Source organism: Daldinia vernicosa (assembly GCF_022497035.1).
Source record: "Daldinia vernicosa strain CBS 139.73 unplaced genomic scaffold F5Y00scaffold_50, whole genome shotgun sequence".
NCBI classification, from domain to species: Eukaryota; Fungi; Ascomycota; class Sordariomycetes; order Xylariales; family Hypoxylaceae; genus Daldinia; species Daldinia vernicosa.
The window spans coordinates 42,086-64,410 of NW_025953966.1; the positions used below are offsets into that span (position 1 = coordinate 42,086).

Genomic DNA, 22,325 nt, shown 5'->3' on the forward strand with positions numbered 1-22,325 from the left:
AGAGGCTCTCCTTGTGACTGGGTGCTTTCTCTATAACTCCTCTGCTGAGGACCTATTCAAACTTTACCAAGATATATCACTAATATCTGTTCTGTCCTGTACCAACTATCCTAGGGTGGCTCTGGCGTATATACTGGGCCTCAACGACCAGATTTGATAATATCCGCAGCCATTTCCGCAACTCCATACACTGCCGCCTGCGTACCCGCGTGAGGAACTATAGGGATAACGCTAGCGTCACAGACGCGCAGGTTCGAGCAGCCGTAAACACGTAACTCGGGACTAACAACACCGCCCATATCCCGCGGCATCATTGAACAAGTACCAGTGAAGTGGATGGCTCCTACAGCGGTGTCGCGCGCGTAGTTGCGCGCATTATCCAAATTTTCAAGCGAGAAGGCCGGGTTGCGTTTGCCATCTGACTTGATGTGGCTCGCTAGTGGCTCTGTAGAAATCAGTGATTCTATGAACCGTAGATGGTGTGCTAGAACCTCCACATCGAGAGGGTGTGTAAGGTATTTAGGGTCGACGATGGGAGACGCCGAACTGGATGCAGATTCGATATGTACTGAACCCCGCGAGAGTGGATGATCAAGGAGCAGAGCGACTGTGAAATACCTTTCTCCGTCCTGAGATTGTGGCATAGATGTCCTTGACCCATCAGGATTGTTTCTACCAAAGCCAGGTATCGAGAGGTAAGTGCAAGAAGCCTCTGTTTGCGAAAGAAGCACAGAGCGCACGAATGATTCGTGCTTCTTCGTAAACGCTGCTGGCACCTTGTCTGTGTGGGTCTCAGAGCCTATTATCTCTAGGATTTTCGAGACAGTTTGTGCTCCGCTTTCAGTTTTGATGCCAGGGAACGGAAGGTATGCGGCATGATTAGCACCACTTCTAGACAAAGGACCGGTGTGGTTGGAATAGGCTTCGATAGCAGCCGCAAGGGCATCTGGGTCACCCTGTGCAAGTTTGTCTACTGTCTCGAAGCCCTCTTCATCTAGAACCTGAAAGTTAATATAGCATATAGGATGATTTTGTAGGTTTTCGCCAACGCATGGGTTGTCGATAACGACATCGATGCCAAGTGACTCCAGCAAGGCTTTATCGCCTATGCCCGAAAGCTCAAGCAGTTTGGGCGAATTAATGGCCCCGGCCGTAATTAGTATTTCCTTTTGGGCGTTCACGGTCTGTGATTCTCCTCCTTTAGTATACCGAATTCCAGTTGCGGTTACTTTGTCGCCTTTCTCAAAAATAATCTTTTCTACCAAGGTGCAGGACCACAGAGTTAGGTTCGGCCGATTCACTGCTGGCTCGAAGTGTGCATTTCCGGAAAAGCTCCTTTCCTTCGTAGGATTGCGTATGGAATCAGGAATTGTAACACTGCCGTATACCTGGTCGGAAAAGGGGTCGTTGGCCGTCGGGAATCCAAGTGCACTTAGCGTGTCTCTCCAAACTTGTGGCCATCCGTTATCTTCGTCGGGAAATGCCAATTGAAGCGGACCGTCCCCCTTTATCTCCTTAGATGGAAGAACCGCACTATATGCTCTCTTGAGAGCTTTGGAGAAATTCGATGATTCCCATCCTGGGTTCCCTAAGTCCGCCCATGCACCAATATCTGCTTTGGATGTCTCGAAGAACATAAGACCATTTACGGCACTCGATCCGCCAACAAGACGCCCTTGAGGAAAGTTGATTTCGCGACCGCCAAGTCCCTCCTTATTCGAAAGGTGAGTTGGTATACTAAAAGATGTATGAGGCCAGCTACGTACCTGAGGGGCAGTCTTAAAATTCCACGATGCTCCTGAGCCAAGAAGTTGCGGCCACATAGAAGGATTCTTTACCATGGCGTCATCCCTCATATCTTCCCCGGCTTCAATCACAAGAACGCTGGTATTAGGATCTTCGGAAAGTCGTGCAGCAAGGACAAGGCCCGCTAGGCCGCCTCCAACAATAATATAGTCGTAGCTGTCGGAAGCCATTGGATATATTATACTAGTGCGACTGTGCTTTTCTTTACGAGGGTGTAAGGTAGCGTTGAGGGTGAAACCGTTGAAAGGTAGTCATGTGGTAGTTGAAATGACAACGGCTGGATAGGAATTGAGGAGTGTAATGCTGGATCGGAGGTTCCGGAGCCAAAGTAGAAGAACCTCGGGTATGTAGTAGAAGTCGTGTAGCCAACCACTATTGCAGAAGATGATTACTTTATCACGAAGTGGAGCAAAAAGTGTAGAGAGAAGTTCGTTGCTTTACATATAACTCTAACCTCAACTATAGAAGCTTGAGTTATGTAACAAGGTCCTTAGTGATCTCTCTTCTTAATCTAAGGAGATCACAACCTATTTATAGATGATCTAAAGTACGTATCTTCATACTTAGCCACCCCCTCAGTTATATATTGGTTATCTTAAATTCTACTTGCATCATGTTGTGATACATCTCATCCGATAATTTGGGAAATAGTTATCTTAACCGCCAAACTAGATCTTGTCTGTTTACTCGTTACTAGGATTTTAACTTGAGTCGACTATGACTTATAGAATGTAACAAGGTCTGTATAAGGGCTTGGAACGTATTCAGATTACTAATAATTTTCTAAGGTCTCAAGGTCCTTGATGATCTCTCTATCTCAGTCTGAGGAGATCAGGACCCTATTTGTAGACAATTCTAGGAAATGTATCTCCGTAGCTAACCGCACCCTCAATTGTGTGTTGGCTATCTTGCATTCTACCTGCATCTCATCCAATGATTCTGAAAATAATAGTTATCCTAACCGCCCTACTGGCCCTTGGCTGCATTCGTATTCAATAAGTCTCAGCCATGTTGTCCGTGTGACACGGGACGTCTTCTGTAGGCTTCGTTTCTGGCTGCTTTAAGGAAAGCCAATCCATAAAAATGGGCCCGATGATGGACAGAGAGCTAACGGCAACAGCAACGTAAAATGTTTGCGTGAGGGCATTGTTGTACGCTTCGAGGACAGCAGGCAACAGCTCGGGCGAGACAGTATCCCTCAACGCGGTGGCACCACCCCTGATAACAGAAGCGGAATCGACTTCGGGGGCTTGGACGATAATATTCTTAATCAGCTGGTTTTGGAAGACGTTCTGGGCCACGGCGAGGAAGATCGAAGAAGACAGCGACTGCGTGAAGGTTAAAATAGAGATAGCCATAGGCATATCAGCCATAGGGACAGTAACTTGGGCGACGAGCATGACGTTCTGAGCACCTAGACCAGCACCAAGCGAAAGTATTACTTGGTACCCAAACCAATATCCGATGGTAGAATCAACCTTAAGAGTACTGAGAAGGCCAGATCCAACCGCAGTGATCGTCGAAGAAGCAATGAGCAGCGGCGTATACATGCCCAACACGGTGGCAAGACCTCCACCAATGATGGAAAAGACAACGAGACCAAGGATACTGGGTAAGTTATCAATGCCAGATTGAGTAGCCGAAACTCCCTTCACTGCCTGGAACCAAATCGGGAGGTAGTAGGAAAAGATGAAGAGAGCGGCGCCCATGCACACACCGTACCATACAGCGCCAATGATATTCTTGTTCTTTAGGACTCGCAACGGAACGGTGGCTCGGTCCTTCTGCCAGAGTTCGACGATCCAGAAGATAATAGCAAGGACGCCAAATACAACAAATAACGCGATAATTCGGCCGTCGCTCCAGGGATATACAGCACCACCCCATTGTAAGGCGAGGAGAAGGCAGATGACAGAAGGGATCAGGAAGAAACTGCCGGGAAGATCAAACTGCTTAACCTGTTCCTTGAAGGGCAAACCGGGCTGCGCCGGTGGCTTGTCCGGCAAAAAGAGAATGAGGAACAGAATGGTAATACCGCCAAGAGGAAGGTTAATGTAGAAACACCACCGCCAAGTTACGTGGTCGGTAAAGACACCTCCCAAACTACCGCCAATGTTAGAACGCGTGAACAAAAGTTTAGCAAAAGGATGAAGTTGTTTACAGAGGACCAGCTACACTGGCGATACCGTGCATGCTCGACAAGAGACCAGTGTAAATGGGTCGTAGTCTCAGGGGTACATTAGTTGCCAAAATAATGATGGCCCCTGCGAAGATACCGGCGGCGCCTAAACCAGAGACAGTCCGCCCGACGATCAGAACGGCTGAAGACGGAGAAACGGCGGCGATGAGGGAACCAATCTCGAAAACGAAGACGCCCACCAAAAATACCCATTTCACGGAGTACATGACGTAGAATTTGCCGAACATCAACTGCAGTGCGCAAACAGCGAAGAGGTACGAACTTCCGTACCAAGCAACATCATCTAAGGAGTTGAACTCGTTGGTGATTCGGGGGATGGCGGTGGCGAGAATAGTACCGTCCTAAGGAGGGGGTTAGGAGACTCCGACGTAAACACATACGTCTTCCAACAATAGCGACTTACCAGGGACACAACGAGCATGGCCATACAAAGGGCGATCAACAGGAGGACCAATTTCCAGAAGGCAGGATACTCCTGGTCGGCGTCAGCAGCAGCAGCATCGACGGTGGGTTCGCTATTTTCCACTTCTTGCTTTTCAACATCCTGCACTTCTTGAGGGCGCGATTGCACGGGGGCTTCTTGGCTGTTCATTTTCTCTAGAATTGCAGAATCGTTGGCGGTGGAGTGTACCGACACCGCGGTAGCGGCAGAAGAAGCGGGCATATCATCTGGAGGTCGCATCGCGGGCAGTGATGTTAGTAAAGCAAGAGAGTGTAGGTAGTCGAATTTCTACATGTCAACTTGGTATGATAGATTCAAAAACAACAAACATTCAGAATCATGACTTTGAGCCGCTTCGACTTTTAAGAATGTCTCTCATACGGGGATCCATTACGGCACCCCTTACGGCACTCCCCCTACATAGGTACGGCATCACTTACGGCGTGGTGAGTCACGCCGAGATTTAAGAAGATCATTTAAACACGGGGCTGTGTATGTTCTCTCGTAGCTATTCTCTCGTTGGAGGTCGATACGGCATAAAATGAAAAGATTTTGGAATTCTGATGGCACGTCCTTGTCGCGAAAATCCGATTGGCCAATAGAAAGTCTTCCCTACTAAATTTACCCAAACTTACCCTAAAAGGGTTGCGGCCCGTGCCGCTAACCTGCAGCTAATACTATCCTAATTTAAGCATATTTGGGATGTTTCTAGGTACCCAAGTACCTAATTAAGGACCCTACTTGCCCACCAAGACTTGCGGCATATGCATACACGATACCGCATTCTCTAAGAAACAATTGATTCTAGGGCACGGACCATGGAGATCAACTATACGATATTTGGAAATGATTTGAGCACATCTTGCTGTGGGGTGCTTTAGCGAAAGCCGGATGTGGTCTAAGTCATTGCAAATATAGTGTAGTCGACGCCCGTGGTCCGTGCCCTAGAATCAATTGTTTCTTAGTAGATGCGGTATACTCCATTGACAAAATTATTTGAGATTATCGCATTGCATAATTCGTACATATTGGTTCTATTGCTTAATTTCAGCCGTTCTTAGCCATCACCAGTGCGTAGTATAGCTAGGCGGTCCCGGAGGCCGAGGCTACTGGTAGACGGCTTTTGCGTTGTAGTAAGGTAACATAATAAAACACTCCAAACGTGTTAGAAATAAAAGTAGTCGGACCACACTTATTTGTCGTAAAAGGGTAATGTATCAACCTGGTTAAAGGCCCTAATAACTAAATGTATTATAGGCTACAGTAAATGGGAAAATAGGAATTATGTGGAATCATTTTTTGCGCTGCGGAAAAAGGGGCTAGAATAATGATTTTGATGACATTGATAGTTAACGAACCTAGGTTGAAGAGTATAGCCTTACCAACGCAACACTACATTTACAACCAATGATATAAAGAATACGATATTAGGAGCTTTAAACCCCGAGCACCCGATAATTGGGAGAGGGGATTGCCACGAAATATTCATCCAGTCGTGAACTTGATACTAAGCAATGGCGAACAAACTTGGACTATCAGTATCTCAAGATGACTATTAACCAATCTTTAAACTCTATAATCCCAGTTATTGATATTTCTGGTTATCTGGCTGGCGATTCGCTTCGAACGGCCGAAATTGCAAGCGAATTGAACGCCGCGTGTTGCGCCCCTGGATTTTTCCAGATCGTTGGCCACGATATCCCTGCCGAGTTGCGAACTCGTCTCTTCGACAAGGTTACCCAATTTTACGATCTTCCCGTAGCCAAAAAGTCGGCATTGAGTCGCAGTCTTTCGGCCAATGGCGCACGGGGTTACGAGGCCGTCGGGGCTCTGACATTCGAGGGTGACTTCGTAGATCAGAAAGAGGGATTCATGATAGGTCCCGAAAAGCCGCCTGGGAGGCTCCTCCAGGGCCCGAATTTATGGCCAGAAGAAAGGGATTGTCCAGGATTTCGCTCCACGATGGAGGAGTATTTCGCCTCTGTGCGAAGTCTCAGCGTAAAGATGTTTCGACTACTGGCATTAAGCCTTCATCTCGACGAATATTACTTTGATGCTTTTGTGAATAGTCAAGACTGTTAGAAATGAACTCGGCACATTCGTTATCTGGCAAGTGCTAACCCCTTAACCATACATATCAGCGATCGCGATGTGCCGCGCACACAGATATCCTCGAAGTACTATTGAATCAGCAAAACACTTTCGAGGAACCGGTGCCCATACGGACTTCGGTGCTATGACATTGCTGCTGCAGGACGATGGTAAGTGCTTTATTCTGCATTTATGTTTTAGCTGCTAACGGTTTAGTCGGTGGCTTGGAAGTCTTCCACCGGCCCAGCAGCACATGGCATCCCGTACCGTACGTTCAAGACGCGTATATTGTCAACATCGGTGATATAATGGAACGGTGGACGAATGGCCGATACATGTCTACTATGCACCGCGTGATTACACCGATATCGAACAAGGATAGATACAGCGTAGTGTTATTCAACGAAGGCTCGTTGGATCAAGTAATCGAATGCATTCCAACATGTATCGAACCTGGCGAGACTCCTCTATATGGCCCTACAACGGTAGAAGCACATTTAAAAAAACGATACGAGGATACTTATGGGGAAGCCGAAAATGAAGAAGGAAAGTAGCAACAGGTATTTCAAATGACTGGGATGACGACGATAGCTCAATAGACCTTCCATATTTAATCCACATTGATCCGTTATAGTCCTTTAAAATAATAAGTTTTGGTTTACAGATTTGCAAGTTGAGCCTTTGAGATTCCTTTTGAGACAGATTTTTGGTGTATTTGGCGTTAGTACTGCACCTGGGGGGTTATGCTTCAAGCAACTAGTTTTCGCTAGGCGCACAAAGCGGTCCTGTAGACCTAAATCCAGAGATTAGGTTTTATATTAATGGTCTGCTCTGGTAAAAATATTATTTAATTGGCAATTCTGGACTTTGGACTTAGAGAAAAAGCTAGTTGCTGACCTCGCTTAGAATAGTCTCTCATTCTTGTCAAAATACGTATAATCAAGCCCCCTCCGGCCAGAAGAAGTAGTTATAAGCCGACATCAGGATTATCGAGTAGCTCCGCATGCAAAACTCTCGGGAGCTCTAATAGATGCGGTTCTTATCATCATATGGCATCAGAGTATAGAAGCACGCAATCGCACTATTATTTCAGGGATAGGTATGGACCGGAGAGCTGTATTTGATGTGACGGCGGGGGAAGACTACCTAATAACCGCTACTAACCCCTATCTCGCGGAGCGTGCCCCACTTCCACCGGGGGGAGAGGGAGGGGGAAGGGGGGAGAATTCAATATCACCACTTAATATCATACTCGTTTTATTTTCATGATCTCTATTGATCGTTCTGGCTCCAAGCTTACAAGGCGCAGCTGATTCATCATGGAAGAACAGCAAACCAACATTGAAAGCACATCGCCAGCTACCGATGGGCAGTCCCAGTCTCCACAAAGAGTAGACTCGAGTGCTCCTGAACGTTCTCTCATTGTTCATTCTCAAACACACAACTCGGGATTCTTTTCTAAATTTCGATATCATTTATTTGCAGCTGGATTTGCATTTCTGTTAAGTCCCCTAGCATTTATATGGCCAGGTCAATCCTCTATTGATCCGACAAACTACGTGGAGCGGACGAGGAGAGTTTTGAAGACGACACCGTAGGTTCTGACCAACACCCAATTTGGAACTATTGTTAATTTAATCCTTTATAACTATAGCTTAATTGATGGGCATAATGATTTACCCTGGCAATTGCGCATAGAGTTGCATAATCGCATATATGATGGCCGGGTTGACTTAAATAAAAGACTCCTGGGTCATACAGACCTTCAGAGGATGCGAACGGGAATGGTGGGGGGTCAGTTTTGGAGTGTGTATGTGCATTGTGATGTTCATCAGCAACAGTTTGAAGATCCATCTGTAAGTTACATTGAAAATAATTGCAATTTGACACTTAGCGACTAGATACTGAGACAGACAAACAGTGGATAGTAAGGGATACTTTAGAGCAAATTGATGTCACTAGAAGATTCATCGACGAGCACCCTAAGGATCTCCAGTACTGTGATACGACGGCCTGCGCCCGTAAAGCTTTCAAGTCAGGCCGCATCTCTAGTATGATCGGCATTGAAGGCGGCCATCAGGTTGGGGGCAGTATTGCTAGCATACGGCAGATGTACAATCTTGGAGCACGCTATATTACCCTCACTCATAACTGCGACAATTCATTCGCGACTTCGGCTTCTACTGTGGCGGCTGGAGGACCCGACGATGGGCTCTCTAAATTAGGGTATGATGCTATCAAGGAGATGAATCGGTTAGGAATGATAGTAGACCTATCGCATGTGTCGCATCAGACGATGAGAGATGTGCTGAGTGTAGCACAAGCACCGGTCATCTTTTCGCATTCAGGGGCTTACAGTGTAACTCCACACCTTCGGAACGTACCCGACGACGTTCTCCGAACGGTAAAGCGCAACGGAGGCATCGTCATGGCCGTATTCGTGAATCGGTTCCTCAAGATGAAAGACCCAGACCAGGCGACTATTCACGATGTTGTAGATCACATATTTCACATTGCGGAGGTATGCGGCTGGGATTGCGTCGGTGTGGGCAGCGATTTTTCAGGAACCCCCTATGTACCCATCGGCCTAGAAGATGTCTCAAAGTTCCCCGATCTCGTTCAACTTCTGATGGAACGTGGCGCGACCGATGAGCAGATCCGCCTATTTGCAGGAGAAAACATCCTCCGCGTTTGGTCAAGGATCGAGCAACGAGCGCGTGAGATACAAGCTACAGGGGAGAAGCCTGTAGAAGAAGAATATGAAGGAAGGGAATGGCATAAGGGACTAAAGGACTCGCCTTGGATGTTGAGAGGGAGTAGACAAAAGGCTATCGAGGCTGGCGCTGCGGATAAGCCGTACATGTTTAACGTAGATGGAGAGGGGAAGCATAACCCAGCAGTCAAAGGTGTATAAACCACCCAAAGTAAATAGATCAGGGGTAACATTGAAAAAACATTAGAAGGTAATATTGACCTACCTGTCGATATGAGTATCGTTAATTAATAATTGTAAATATTTTCTGAGACGGCACATCTGTAGAACTTAGTAAACGCAGGTGCGAACTACGATATCACCCTACGTCTACATGCAGCGCACCTCAAATTTAGGTAAACAATGTCTCCCACGTGGTATACGCATCGCTTAATTTTTTCATCTACCGGTCGAATCCTTACAGTCGGGTTCGGAATCCTTGGAATCGCCATCGTTCTCCACAATGGCGTTTTCAGCTAGCTGGGGATAGACTATCGAAGCTCTGGAGGACAACAAGCGCGGCATACTAGACCCGTCTGCCTGGATACCCCATTTCTTGCCGATGTTGGTTTCTGCTCGGCAGGGGCGAGCCGAAGATGGTACTATCATTCGTATGCACATGCTCCGAGGTTATGTCCGTCGTGAACTTGAGGAGCTAGCCGACTGAAGGAGATGCGAGATATAGGCTTTCGCCTAATTTTAACGCGACTATATCGGAGGAATAATGGCATGACAAGAAGAAATCAAGGATGTCGTGATTGTGGAGTTGTACTGCGTAAGTCCTGCTTTAAGATAGACAGAAAAATGATAGCCTACCTAAGCAGCATGTCTAACTCCTATGATCTTGACGAGATACTACCCTTTAGGAGGGGTACATCTGCAAGCTATCATGTCAACCTTATTCACCTCGTCGGCCTGGGTTAGATGTAATAGTATTCTATCAACTTTACTCACGGGGCCAATTTGACTACCCCATTGGCTTTATCTCGTTCCAAGATGTCACTCATAGAAACATCACCTCTCTATATTTTCAAATTTCTCAAATATATTATCTCCGTACCAATCCTAGGACTCGTTATTTACCTCATCCAAAATGAAATCGCCCGATATCGTAGTAGGATAAAGAATCTTCCAGGGCCTCGCGGGTGGCCCATAGTTGGGAATCTCTTCCAAGTACATGAAACACTTTATCCCCTTGTAACTCATACCTATACTAACAACATCGCAGCATCCTGATGTGATACCTGCGGAAACATATCGGCGATGGTCCTTCAAGTACGGCCCGGTGTTCCAAATCCAACTCGGCAATACGACCGCAGTTGTTATCAACTCCACGCGGGCAGCTAAGCAATTGTTCCTTGGGCAGAGTCACGCGATGAACTCGCGGCCGACGTTTTATGTATTCCACAAAAAAGTTAGCAAGGCCGTGACGAGCATTGGAACCAGCCCTTGGGACGAGAGTTGTAAGCGGAGGAGAAAGCTGGCCGCGGGCGCATTGAACAGGACCCGCGTGGATACATACGGGCCGCTCCTGAATCTGGAGGCGCGCGAGTTCCTCAAGGACCTATACTCGGCGTGTCGGGATGGTACTGTTGAGATCGACTTCCGGCCCGCAGTGAAGCGTTTCTCGTTGAATTTAAGCCTAACATTGAACTATGGGACGCGTGTGTCGAGCGTCAAATCTCTCACCGATGATCCGCTCTTGTCTGAGATCATCTACGTCGAAGGAGAAATCTCCAAGTTTCGCGACACCGGCAAGAACTACGCCAATTATGTCCCTTTACTGCGGTATTGGGAGCCCATAGCGCAGTTCCTAGGAATTGACGCACAGCCAAAGAATCACGCAGCGGATATCGGACGTCGCCGATTAGAGTATAATGATATTCTTTTGGAGAAGCTGAAGGATGAAGTGCAGAGGGGTGAAGACAAGCCGTGTATTCAGGGGGCCGTGCTCAGAGATCCGGAATCTGCGACACTCACGAGAGAAGAGCTGATCAGTGTTAGCTTAAGTATGATGGCGGTATGTCCTCTATCGTTTCGCATATAACCATCCCAAGCGATAGCGTACATGCTGATCCTAAATAGGGCGCGGACTCGAACCAACCTACCCTTTCATGGGCCTGTCTGCTTCTCGCCCATCGACCAGACATACAAGAAAAGGCTTACTCCGCAATCAGAGATGCAGGGGTCCTCAGCTTACCGTCAAACGCATATGCTTCGACGAAAGTCGAGTACATCGACGCCTTAACGAAGGAAATCTCACGATACTTCGTGGTATTAAAGCTAGCCCTCCCAAAGGCCACTTACACCGATGTGACTTGGAAGCGTGCCACGATCCCGGCGAACACGATGGTATTCCTAAACTCCTGGGCTTGCAATCGAGGTATGTCCTAAATCTTCCCTCACGACATAAACTTGGCCGTCTGTTTGAAACTAAGTTCCTCCACTCCAGATCCGGAACTCTTCACTGAGCCAGACACGTTTATCCCCGAGCGCTGGCTACAAAATTCTTCTAATATACACGCACACCAATTCGCATTTGGAATCGGCGGGCGGATGTGTGTCGCATCGCATCTGGCTCATAATGCTTTATATACGGTGTTCTTGCATCTGATTGCGCATTTCCGTATCCTGCCCGCGGAAGGAGAGACAATAGAGGCGATTGATCCGATTAAGGGGTTGAAGGGTATGGCTTTTGTCGGCACCCCACGCGGGTGGCGCGCCAGATTTATCCCGAGAGGAGGAGAAAAGCTTGCAGCTTGGCTAGAAAGCCCTGATGGTTCATGATGGAAATGGGGAGCAGCGGCTGTAAGGTTGGGAGTCAATTGGACAGTTTCACTTCATTAGAAAATTTAGGAACGTCAATGAAGACTCAGATATCATACCAAATTTAATGTGCTCAGATCTTCATATTGCAAGTGATCTAGCAGATGCCCCTTTTCAGGCTATAGTAATTGCCATATCCCCATGTCATTCTAAACCATTTCAATACGCAGAAGGTACAACGCCCAATCGTCCTCCATCCGTCACCAGTACATTCCCATTGACGTAGGCGCCAGCTTTACTTACAAGAAAAAGGATCGCGCCGGCAATATCTTCCTGGTCGCCAATTCTCTGTTCTGGAACAACGCTCTTGGGCCACTCCTCAGTTTGCCGGTTTTTGAGCAGAGGCTCGGTCATTTCGCTAGGGTAGACTATCGTATAACTTCAGTTAGTAACCCAAGAAGAAATTGGCTACGAAAGAGCTAACTTACATCCCGGGGCGATGACATTGGATCGAATGCTATACGGCACAAGAGCGGTTGCCAACTGCTTCATCATGTGGATCACTCCGGCCTTGGAGCTTCCGTACGCATATCCAGCAGCAGGGATTCTGTTGTATGCTCCAATGCTGGACGTGGCGATGACCTGACTCTTCTGCTTCAGATTTCCACGCTTGTTACCTTCGTCAAGAAGCTCTAAGAATGCAGCGACGGTGAAAAACACGCCTGTAGAGTTTACAGCATACGTGTTATTGAATTCGGCCGTATCCCAGCCGAAGACGACGTTGCGGAAGTCCGAGAGACTGGGGTTTTGAGACAGTGCGCCCATAGTAGGGCCAGCTACACCAGAATTGGCGACTACAACATTGACATATCCTACTGCTGACTTGATCTCAGCGACGGCCCGCTCAAGGTCGGCCTTGTTACAAACATCGCCTTGGATTATGCGAATATTTCCATGCTTCTATATCGACGCGAATAATGGGCAGGAAAGTTAATAATGCATCTGGGAGATGTAGTGAAGATGTAGTGATTGACGAGGCAACGTACAGCAGTAGCAGCAGCTTTCTCTAGGGTCTCCTTGCGACGACCGATAATATAGACAATCGCACCGTTGCTCTCTAGGGCGTTTACCATCATGAGACCAATGCCTATATTTTATGTTCAGTCATTCACTCATAGATGAACCGGCATGAGACAACCTACCACTTCCCCCGCCCGTTACAACAACGACTAATCCTTTGACTCCGAAAAGGTCATTGGGTTCTACTGAGGTTGAGGCCATTGTTAGATAATATGACTAATTCCCGGGTTTGAAAGGGGTAGTATTAATTATGAAGTAGCTCTTGTAATTCTGTTGAACGTGGGATGTTTGTAGGTCCCTTGGTAGGTTAGGTGGTAGATAATGGACGGAGGAAGAGCTGAAAGGATGAGGACATTACTACCTCATGTATGTAGGTTACCTAAGGTAGGGGGTACTTAACCTAGAACCTAGTAGCGTCCGGCTTGCAGGTGCTTACCTACACGTACATGCTTGCGTGATGAGACTGCTCTTACCTTACATGTGTGTACATTGTCTTATCTACTATCTACATGTATTTTGTTGCTGCTTAGAAAAGAAAAAGTCTGTCAGATATGACTATCTGTCCGATATAGATATAAAGCATAATAGAATAAAATCTATTACCAAATAACCTTTTAGTGGTATAGCGGTTTGTTTAAAAAAGTCCAATCATCTCTGCCTTCCATTAATCCTTATATTACATGCATAGGTACCTACCTACCTAGGATGTAGGTCCAGTAGCACCAGATTGAAATCGGGATCTTGGATGTAATAACTTTAACATGTTCCGCTGCGATTTGTGCAATTATTCTTCATTTATACCCCGCAGCATCGTGTCGATTACCAGAGATCCGTTCCGGTCAGAATGCAACGCCAGATCAGGATGAGAGCCCGGCCTGCGATACGACCTAATGTCAATAGCCACGACTGCAATGGACTACCCAAGACCCATTCAAGATGGCACATCGCAAAAGATCCGGCTATTTATGCTCATAGAACCCTTTTCACGAACCCCGAGCTGAGCTGCGATGAATCATTCACTGATGCATCATGTTTCGCTTTAGTAGTGAACTTTTCATCGTTGGCCTCGCTTGCCTCTTCTGCCGTGTCGTATGTCAAAGCGACGATCTAGGCCTTAAGAATGGTTATATCACCATTAAAACTGCCAATTTCAACGCTAAGATTGTTCGCGATGCGCAAGTGCTCGCGTCGCTAAGTCCGGCAGGGGACTCGTTCGATTTTCTACCCTTTGATTTGATATCCGCTCGAGCTGGAAATGGTCAGTATCATTGGGGTGATATTACGTACCGTTATCGCGAAGATAATTATGGTCCGTGGATCGACGGCGACTCCGCAGCTTCCCGGAAGGCCGTCACCACCCGCAAGGTCGGAACAGGAGTCCTAGCTTCTTCAGGTTTGGCACCAACACTTCCTGATGGGGGACCTTTAAATGTGACTCGCGAATGGCTCGATGTCTCCGGTGACCTAGGTCTACGTTTCACAATCGAGAACTCGGGAGCGTCTCCCGTTGAGATAGGCGGTTTGGGGTTTCCGGCCGAGTTCAACAGCATTTTTACAAATCGTGCTGCAGAAGATACGCAGCGTCTGTGTTCACTATCCGATCCATATGTCGGCATGCACGCGGGTTACATCCGCGTCAGCCCAGTTCGCGGAACCGGCGCCGCGCTTGTCGTGACACCACTTGGGGATACTCCGTTGGAAGCATACCGTAATCTAGCCGAGCCTTCTTACGAAGCTACAGCTTACGGTAGCCAGACCTTCGAGGGCTTCTATGAGTGGCAGGTCCTCAGCCGTGCATGGGCTGAGAAAGAATGGGCAAATGTGCAACCATGGAATGCGCCTTCATCAAAAACCCTCCAACCTGGCCAAACACTACAATTTGGTGTACGCTTTTCCGTGGCTAAAGGTGGTGTCCGCGACATTGATGAGACTGTGCGAAAAACCGGCACCCCCGTAGCTTATGGTGTTCCCGGGTACATAATCCCAAGAGGATCAACGTCGCAACTTTTCCTAAACGCCCAGTCGAACCCGATATCTTTTTCCAGTGAGCCCGTAGAGTCCTTAGCCTTCAGCCAGCTCTCATCGGGCTCATATGGCATAACTCCGTCTCCAACCTTCTGGGGCCGCTCAAGGCTCACTATCGACTACGAGGACGGAAAGACCCAAACGATTCATTACTACGTTACTAAGTCTGGTACGGAGGCTATCGGAGATCTAGGACGGTTCCTCACAACGAAGCAGTGGTTCAATGACACATCGGACCCTTTCGGTCGTGCTCCCTCAGTTATGAGTTATGACTACGAGGCCAACTCTATCGTGGCGCAAGACTCGCGAGTATGGATTGCCGGACTTAGTGACGAAGGAGGTGTGGGTGCATACCTCGCTGCAACGGTGAAGCAGGTTATACAGCCGGACCCCGAGGAAGTATCAAAGCTCGAGATGTTCATTGATAAGGTTCTCTGGGGCACTATCCAGACGAAAGATTTTGGCGTTCGTAAGAGTATCTTCTACTATGAACCCTCAGTAGTCCCAAAATACACCTACAATTCCGCTTTCGATTGGTCTAGCTGGACATCATGGAACAAGGACGCGGCCTACGCAATCGATCGGGCCTACGACTACGTTCATGTTGCAGCAGCCTATTGGTCGTTATACCGTGTGGCACGGGCCTACCCTGAGCTAGTAAAAAGCCATGATTGGAAATGGTACATCAACCAGGCTTATAGCACCGTCATACGCGGAATGCAGTCCGATGTTGGATATAATCGGCTCGGTTTAATGGGAGAAACCGTGTTTGGGGAAATTCTTACCGATCTCACCCGAGAAGGTCTAACTACACAGGTTGATACGCTCACTAAAGCTATGAGATCAAGGGCTGCACAATGGGATTCAGAAGAAGTTCCATACGGAAGTGAGATGGCTTGGGACTCCACCGGCCAAGAGGGGGTTTACTACTGGGCGAAGTAAGCTCTTTCTTTCTCTTAACCTAAGATCGCCACTAATGGCAGTTACTAGATATTTCGGCTTCTCAAGCACAGCAACAAAGACAGTAAATAGTGTTCTAGGTTATATGCCCACGGTTCCCCACTGGGGATGGAATGGGAACGCTCGTAGGTACTGGGATAATATCTACGGCGGCAAACTCGAACGCATCGAGCGCCAAATCCATCATTACGGGTCAGGCCTCAATTCTCTAGTTCTCCTCTCAGCCTTTCGCAGCAACCCTTCCGACACGTATCTCTTACAAGTCGGCTATGGCGGCTCCAGTGGACCTTTATCCAACATCAACCAAGCTGGATTCGCGTCTGCATCTTTCCACTCCTGGCCCGACACCCTGAAATGGGACGGCTATAGCGGGGACTACGGCCCCGGGTTTCTCGGGCTAGTCCTTGGATCTGGCACCTACGTCGCGGAGCACGCCAGCTTCGGACTCCTCGCCTACGGTGGTGTGCTTTCCAACACCGAAAACGATGGCGAGGTTAGCGTGCAGATTAACGGCCCTGTGACGCGACGTATCTTCATTGGGCCACTTGGTGTGACAATTAATACGGACGCTGGCAGAATAAGCAGTTTCAGCTATACAAGCTCCTCGGGAGCCATTTCCGTCGTACTAACGCAGCTTTCCGGTGCACCAAAGGCGGCCGCCGCGGTTCTGTGGGTCGACAAGAGTGGGGACTCGGCCTCCTACAGCGTATCGAGTCCCGAGGCGACTTGTGAGCGATCGGGGTGGCGGATCCCGTTGACGGCTAGTGGTGATGTGGTTGTTGAGTTGACGAGCAGCTAAGTGAGTACTTACCTAGGTAGTATACTATGTAGTATACTATGTATTTGATGTAGCTACCTACTCAGTACACATACATTGGCCTCTCTAATTTGACCGTTGAACAAAAATTTTATCTGATTTCTAAGACCCCGTTAAAGAGTTAGTAACGCTGTTTGGATATAATGAAGTTACCTACCTGCCTTAATTACGTTACTATGAAGATATGATTTCAGCTGTATAATGAAATAGATAGGAGGTAAGCATTTTTCAACGGCTTGGTGATTTTCGGGCTTCCTATTCCATATACTACGATTATCACTGATGCGATCAAGACACGGTCTCGGTACGATCATGTGTACTCTGTTCGATACACGGATCGACTCGTCCACTTCTATTAACAACGCCTTTTTGCGTCTAACGTACAGTGGTATCAGTAAAGCCGTGCTCGCCCATTTTGTTCACTCATTTATTCCTCTGCACCCTCCGGCCCTGGACCTTGTCGGCCCATCTGGCGTGCCTTGAGCATTTCGTCGCAAAGTAAGAGATTGGATGCGATACTTGATGAAGAGGCCACGCAGTTCCTTAGTACTCTGAATGAGTCGTAGACACCCTCCAAAGTAGGGTCCATGGGTTGGCCAAGCACCAAATCCAATCCGACAACGTTGCCATCTGCGTGCTCGTCTTGGAGTGAAGCAACTATAATAGCGTTAGTATAGGTAAGCTTAGTTAATTATGAAGGGTAAGTGTAATACATACGTGCGTCTTGAATATCATGGCCCGCATTTGCAGCGAGCGTCTTGGGGATGATTAGGAGCGCATCTGCGAATGCGTCAACACCCCACTTGGCCTTGCCCTTAACCGTCTTCTTGAAGGCGTCGCTCTTCAGGTGAGCGGCACAAGCGACCTGGTAAGCACCGCCACCGGGGACGACGCTCTTGTCCACGATCATATTGTAAACGCTTCGCAAGCCATCCCGAACCGCGTCCGTAATCTGTGTGATGGTGTGGGCGTTCGGGCCCTTGATCATTAGCGTTACGGATTTAGGATCCTTCACCTCCTCAATGAAGGTGTATTTCTCCTCGCCCAATTGCTGTTCATATACCAAGCCAGCCCAGCCGAGCACGTCAGGAGACAAATCTTCGACACTGTTCTGCGCGACACCGCCGCAGATAAGCTGTAATCTCTCCATGTTCCTCCTCTTGGCTCTTCGCAGAGCAAAAATGCCGTTCTTGGCGAGTACATCTAAGGAAAGCGGGTCGATACCCTTCTGGTTCACGATGACGAAGCTCTTCTTGGGGTCATTTCCGCAAACCTCCTTCTTTAAGTCCACAATCTTCTTGAGCTTGGCATCCACGAATCGACGCTCGCTCTCGACTAGTTTGTCGCGCTGTTCCGCGCTAGAATAGAAGAAGCTCGAGTTGATTTCCGACTTCTCGTACTCCAAGCTAACATTCATAGTCAGGATGAACGCATTTTCCAGTCTCTTGGGCATATCAGGATGTCTGGCACCGTGATCTAGGACCAAGCCGCGGATGAGTTGAGTATCTGAAGCGGTGCGGTGCTGCATCTTCATGATTTCCACCATATGTAGATCCGGCTTCGCAGGCGCTTGATAAATAGCGAGGACGGCGTCGACGATATCGGGGGTCAGCTTCTTAGCAAGGTTCGCATTGAGTTTGGTAGATAGAGACGTCCGAGCGACGGAGAGGAGGAGTTCTCTGTCAACCTCTTTCGGGAGCTTAAAGGAGTCCAAAAACTATGACAATAATTAAGTATACGGATTATGCAAAATGGACATAGCAGCATACCTTCAAGGCCTCGTTTTTCGCAATCTCGAAACCCTCTGTTATGATTCGGGGATGTAATCCTTCGGCGATGTATCTGTCTGCTTGCTTTAGAAGCTCTCCCACCAACAAAACTACCGATGTTGTTCCATCTCCGCAGATATCGTCTTGCGCTGTCGCGGCTCGGGCGATCATAACTGCGGTCGGGTTCTGTATTTGCATTTCTCTCAATAGGACGTTTCCATCCTTTGTTAGTTTGATCTATTCGGTAAAGGTCAGCTTGGTGTCGTATAGTTTTATATGGCGTCAAGACAGCTCAGCTCGTACCTGTCCAGAACCATCCACAAGCCTATCATAAAACATTAGCAGCTACTTTTAAAATTAAATAAGAGCTGTACATACATCTTAATAGTTCCCAGAGGACCCAGGTTGGACTTGAGGACATCTTGTAAACCTTCACCCGCGCTGATGTTGACTCGAAGAGCTTCACCCCGCCGCTTGCCTAGAAGTCAATATCATTGCTTCATATGTAAGAAAGTTGGTTAATAAAACATACCCGAGATTCGGCCTTGGGATTAAGGAGCTGAGCAGCAGACATTATGACCCGACGGAATAAAAGTTGCTGTATGAAAGTGTCGGGTTCAGGTAGAAATTTGTGATTATCGTCGTCGAGGGGCACTCAGCGTTATTGGGGAGATGGGAGCTTGAAGCGGGTCAAGAAAGCACCGACAACTTTTTTTTCTTGTACGGAATAGCCTTATTTCATTAGGTAGTACAAGGTACATTCGCACGCCTAATATGAAATAATCCGTTTCATGGCAGCCTTGCCCCACGTAGGTAGTACACAGATACATCTATGAGGTAGGTAGTACCCACATATGCACCGACCAGAAGAAATAGGTGGGGTAAGATGCCAGCCGTTGTATCTGAGACCCCACCTATCACGACCTCCTTTCTAAATACATATCATTATAATCCGTATATAATATCGGTCTATCCGGTTCATCTTCAATGCTCTTCCAAAGGGACTGTTTAATATAAAATATAAAATTCATCATTTGACTAGGTACCTGATTTAACGCAACGCATTGTGAAGAAATGGTTTTTACCTATCATCGCAAGTCGTCATGTTAAGCATTAACTCTCCGAGAAAACCACCACATCTCGAATCTCGAATCTAAGGCCCCGGTTGTCACGAGGTGGAACCAAACAGCATGGAAAAGACTTCGTTGTTCCGCGAGGAACTCTAACCTATCTGGCGAGCCCATGGCTCGTATATACATGCATGTTCTTTGTCCTAGATGTCTCATCTAGAATCCTGACGCCGGTCGACAGTATTTATTCGGCTTCGGCCCAACTCCCTCAACCCCTTAACAGTCCCGTATACGTAGAAGTTGGCGTCACTTAGCTTCGGTGCCAAGTAGGTAATCTTAGCTATACTGAGACCTACGGCCTTCATATAAATCGTATGCCAGAACCATACCTCGACGATTAGAAACGACCTCCAATCCATCACGACCGTCCCTATTACTCCACCGACGCGGCCCAGTTGTGTCATCTGGAACCGGTGTAGGAGTTCTGTCGAAAACAATAACCGGTCTGATCTCGGGCATCTCAGCGATTAGTCTGCGTATGACATGGTGCTCTCGGTTCAATGCTCGCCGCCTGCCCTTATAGCCGAATGTGACGCCGGTAAATAGCTGCCCAAAATATTTTGCGTCAGGTGCTCTTAACTGTGAGATGAGCCACTGTTCCTCGAATAAGAACTTCAAGTCACCATCCCATTGGTCATGGAGTTGTTTTAGCAAACACGAGGGGCGTCTATGAGCCATGTTTCGTAGTAAATCCATCCTATCTTTGTAACTGCCGCGGATGTCATTGAAAATAGGACGTAGCATCGTAGGGAGCCTTTTATCATCTAGTCCCACGACGCCAACACGGCCTTCCTCTCCGTAGGCATCATGCTCTTCATCCCAGTGGACAGCTTCACACTTGATAGTTAACATCGCGAGGTCGATGGCACGGACATCTTTGAAGTATCCTGACTGTATGGACCGCGTAAAGGTTTTACTTGGCCCGTGGCCGCAATACTGGTCTTCAACCGTTTCAAGAACGTTGAGGATCACGGTAGCGCCACCCATACACCTTTTCCACCCATGCCATAGTTTGAAGACATGAATACTCGGGATGTAAATTGAATCTCGCCTGGGGTCAAACCATTCACAGTGGAGTGGCTGGTCATAAGCATAGAAGAGCAAACCCATGCCCCATTTCGAGACAATTCTCTTAGATTCGGAACAAACTAAAGATAGCTCCGGAATACCGATCGAAGGATAATGAAAGAGATAATCTTTCAAATAATCACTCTGTGAATGAAGATAGATAACTTTGCCTTGCGGCACTGTCATAATAGAGGTTAGCAATCATTTCTTTCAATAGGTAATAATTTAAGAGATCTTATGCATGGTTTCGGCGGGATATCTCCACGAAAATTGAAGATTAAGGAGAAAACAACGGTAAAAACAAGCGGTAGAAGGGAAGTTAAACAGTCAATGCTAGGTACGTACTAGCCATTTCCCAAATTTTTGCCCGGATTTCATAGGGGAGAAAAGGGAAGAGATGGAAGGATTGGTGTGTTTTTCGTCCCTCTGCCTCTACGCGTCTCTTTTCTATAACCCATTGGGGAGCTATCACAGGCATGGCATATGCTAGTTCCTCCTGTTGGTGAAGTGGATTGTGAATATGAGTAAAAAAAGGTGAAATGTCGTGTTTGCTGGAATGCGTTCCATCAGCATTCTTTGGGAGCTTTTGGTTAATGATTACGACCGTTGGCCTTTCATTTAGACGCATCTTATGCGGAGGACCCATCCTATATGGTAGAAACAGTATTGGTTAGTCCCTGGTCTTTTATGAAAAGCTACTTCAAGCGAAAGAACGTATCATTGACAAGACTTACTTGTCAAAGCCAGGAGGAATAGAAAAAATATTGATAGTGATGGAAAGTGCTGCCCAGATCCGACGCGTGCGAAAATTAATTAAGCCAAACCCGGTAACAGAAACTGCTGCATGGGTTTCAGAAAGGCCTCAATGACAACTGTTTAAGGTAAATAAACGGCTGACAAAGAGTTGATACCGGCTGAAGAAACGTTAGAGCCGTTAGGAGTGTTTGAGTTGCTGATATAGTGACAACTAAAACAGTAAATCGCAAAGACGGGAAGGTGAAGCTGGGCGGTTGGTCAGCTTTGCTCTCGACCAAGATATTTATGGAAAGAGAAAGTTGTGTGTCAGACGGAAGAGTTCGTGATAGTAGTGGATAGCATGACTTAGATAGGTAGGTAGGTACCTTACAATCGAAACCAGTCAAGTGCAGGTGGAGACGCGCCTACCTGATATTTTCTGATAATGAGCAGGACGGGCCGTCAACAATACATATGTACCTATGATTGACTATCTGATGCGGCCAGGTGGTGATATGTTTCCCCCACCAATTTCAATTTTTACCTGCCCCTTTTTCATAATGACGGAAGTGACGACCTGCTCATTCTGCTATATACCTACCTACCTAGGTACTCCCCAAGGAAAGATTAATGCAAGTGCTTGATATAGTTACCTCTTAATCTTGTAACTTTTCTTATATATAA

The 22,325-nt window shown here is 47.3% G+C and overlaps 9 protein-coding genes across 9 annotated transcripts; 4 read left to right on the top strand and 5 right to left on the bottom strand.

The window, feature by feature from the left end:
* Window positions 1-93: 93 nt before the first annotated feature.
* On the bottom strand, window positions 94-1,976 carry F5Y00DRAFT_272575 (putative GMC oxidoreductase; the record flags this gene model as incomplete). Its single annotated transcript, XM_048013005.1, has 2 exons — window positions 94-1,712; window positions 1,767-1,976. 2 exons carry the CDS (start codon window positions 1,974-1,976, stop codon window positions 141-143), a joined length of 1,782 nt encoding a protein of 593 aa, XP_047861823.1. The 3' UTR covers window positions 94-140.
* A 773-nt stretch (window positions 1,977-2,749) lies between these two features.
* F5Y00DRAFT_245175 (MFS transporter) lies at window positions 2,750-5,005 on the bottom strand. The gene is made up of 4 exons (XM_048008937.1): window positions 4,778-5,005; window positions 4,410-4,481; window positions 3,968-4,347; window positions 2,750-3,909 (listed from the first exon to the last, which is right to left on the bottom strand). Exons 1-4 carry the CDS (start codon window positions 4,787-4,789, stop codon window positions 2,799-2,801), a joined length of 1,575 nt encoding a protein of 524 aa, XP_047861824.1. The 5' UTR covers window positions 4,790-5,005; the 3' UTR covers window positions 2,750-2,798.
* A 991-nt stretch (window positions 5,006-5,996) lies between these two features.
* F5Y00DRAFT_265079 (putative gibberellin 20 oxidase) lies at window positions 5,997-7,093 on the top strand (the record flags this gene model as incomplete). The annotated part of the gene is made up of 3 exons (XM_048011750.1): window positions 5,997-6,525; window positions 6,590-6,709; window positions 6,756-7,093. 3 exons carry the CDS (start codon window positions 5,997-5,999, stop codon window positions 7,091-7,093), a joined length of 987 nt encoding a protein of 328 aa, XP_047861825.1.
* A 722-nt stretch (window positions 7,094-7,815) lies between these two features.
* Window positions 7,816-9,648, top strand: F5Y00DRAFT_272581 (membrane dipeptidase-domain-containing protein). Its single transcript, XM_048013006.1, has 3 exons — window positions 7,816-8,133; window positions 8,194-8,395; window positions 8,461-9,648. Exons 1-3 carry the CDS (start codon window positions 7,859-7,861, stop codon window positions 9,451-9,453), a joined length of 1,470 nt encoding a protein of 489 aa, XP_047861826.1. The 5' UTR covers window positions 7,816-7,858; the 3' UTR covers window positions 9,454-9,648.
* A 476-nt stretch (window positions 9,649-10,124) lies between these two features.
* F5Y00DRAFT_245180 (cytochrome P450) lies at window positions 10,125-12,177 on the top strand. The gene is made up of 4 exons (XM_048008938.1): window positions 10,125-10,464; window positions 10,520-11,311; window positions 11,377-11,674; window positions 11,744-12,177. The coding sequence occupies exons 1-4, from the start codon at window positions 10,288-10,290 to the stop codon at window positions 12,076-12,078; spliced, it is 1,602 nt and encodes a 533-aa protein (XP_047861827.1). The 5' UTR covers window positions 10,125-10,287; the 3' UTR covers window positions 12,079-12,177.
* Window positions 12,163-13,611, bottom strand: F5Y00DRAFT_245182 (NAD(P)-binding protein). The gene is made up of 4 exons (XM_048008939.1): window positions 13,260-13,611; window positions 13,104-13,204; window positions 12,546-13,017; window positions 12,163-12,485 (listed from the first exon to the last, which is right to left on the bottom strand). The coding sequence occupies exons 1-4, from the start codon at window positions 13,336-13,338 to the stop codon at window positions 12,277-12,279; spliced, it is 861 nt and encodes a 286-aa protein (XP_047861828.1). The 5' UTR covers window positions 13,339-13,611; the 3' UTR covers window positions 12,163-12,276.
* A 154-nt stretch (window positions 13,612-13,765) lies between these two features.
* Window positions 13,766-17,016, top strand: F5Y00DRAFT_159168 (uncharacterized protein). Its single transcript, XM_048004669.1, has 2 exons — window positions 13,766-16,100; window positions 16,153-17,016. The coding sequence occupies exons 1-2, from the start codon at window positions 14,167-14,169 to the stop codon at window positions 16,919-16,921; spliced, it is 2,703 nt and encodes a 900-aa protein (XP_047861829.1). The 5' UTR covers window positions 13,766-14,166; the 3' UTR covers window positions 16,922-17,016.
* A 136-nt stretch (window positions 17,017-17,152) lies between these two features.
* On the bottom strand, window positions 17,153-19,387 carry F5Y00DRAFT_245184 (chaperonin Cpn60/TCP-1 family). Its single transcript, XM_048008940.1, has 6 exons — window positions 19,241-19,387; window positions 19,087-19,181; window positions 19,012-19,033; window positions 18,709-18,945; window positions 17,657-18,656; window positions 17,153-17,596 (listed from the first exon to the last, which is right to left on the bottom strand). The coding sequence occupies exons 1-6, from the start codon at window positions 19,280-19,282 to the stop codon at window positions 17,367-17,369; spliced, it is 1,626 nt and encodes a 541-aa protein (XP_047861830.1). The 5' UTR covers window positions 19,283-19,387; the 3' UTR covers window positions 17,153-17,366.
* Window positions 19,388-20,114: 727 nt separating this feature from the next.
* F5Y00DRAFT_272585 (uncharacterized protein) lies at window positions 20,115-21,092 on the bottom strand (the record flags this gene model as incomplete). The annotated part of the gene is made up of 1 exon (XM_048013007.1): window positions 20,115-21,092. One exon carries the CDS (start codon window positions 21,090-21,092, stop codon window positions 20,115-20,117), a length of 978 nt encoding a protein of 325 aa, XP_047861831.1.
* Between the last annotated feature and the right edge of the window lie 1,233 nt (window positions 21,093-22,325).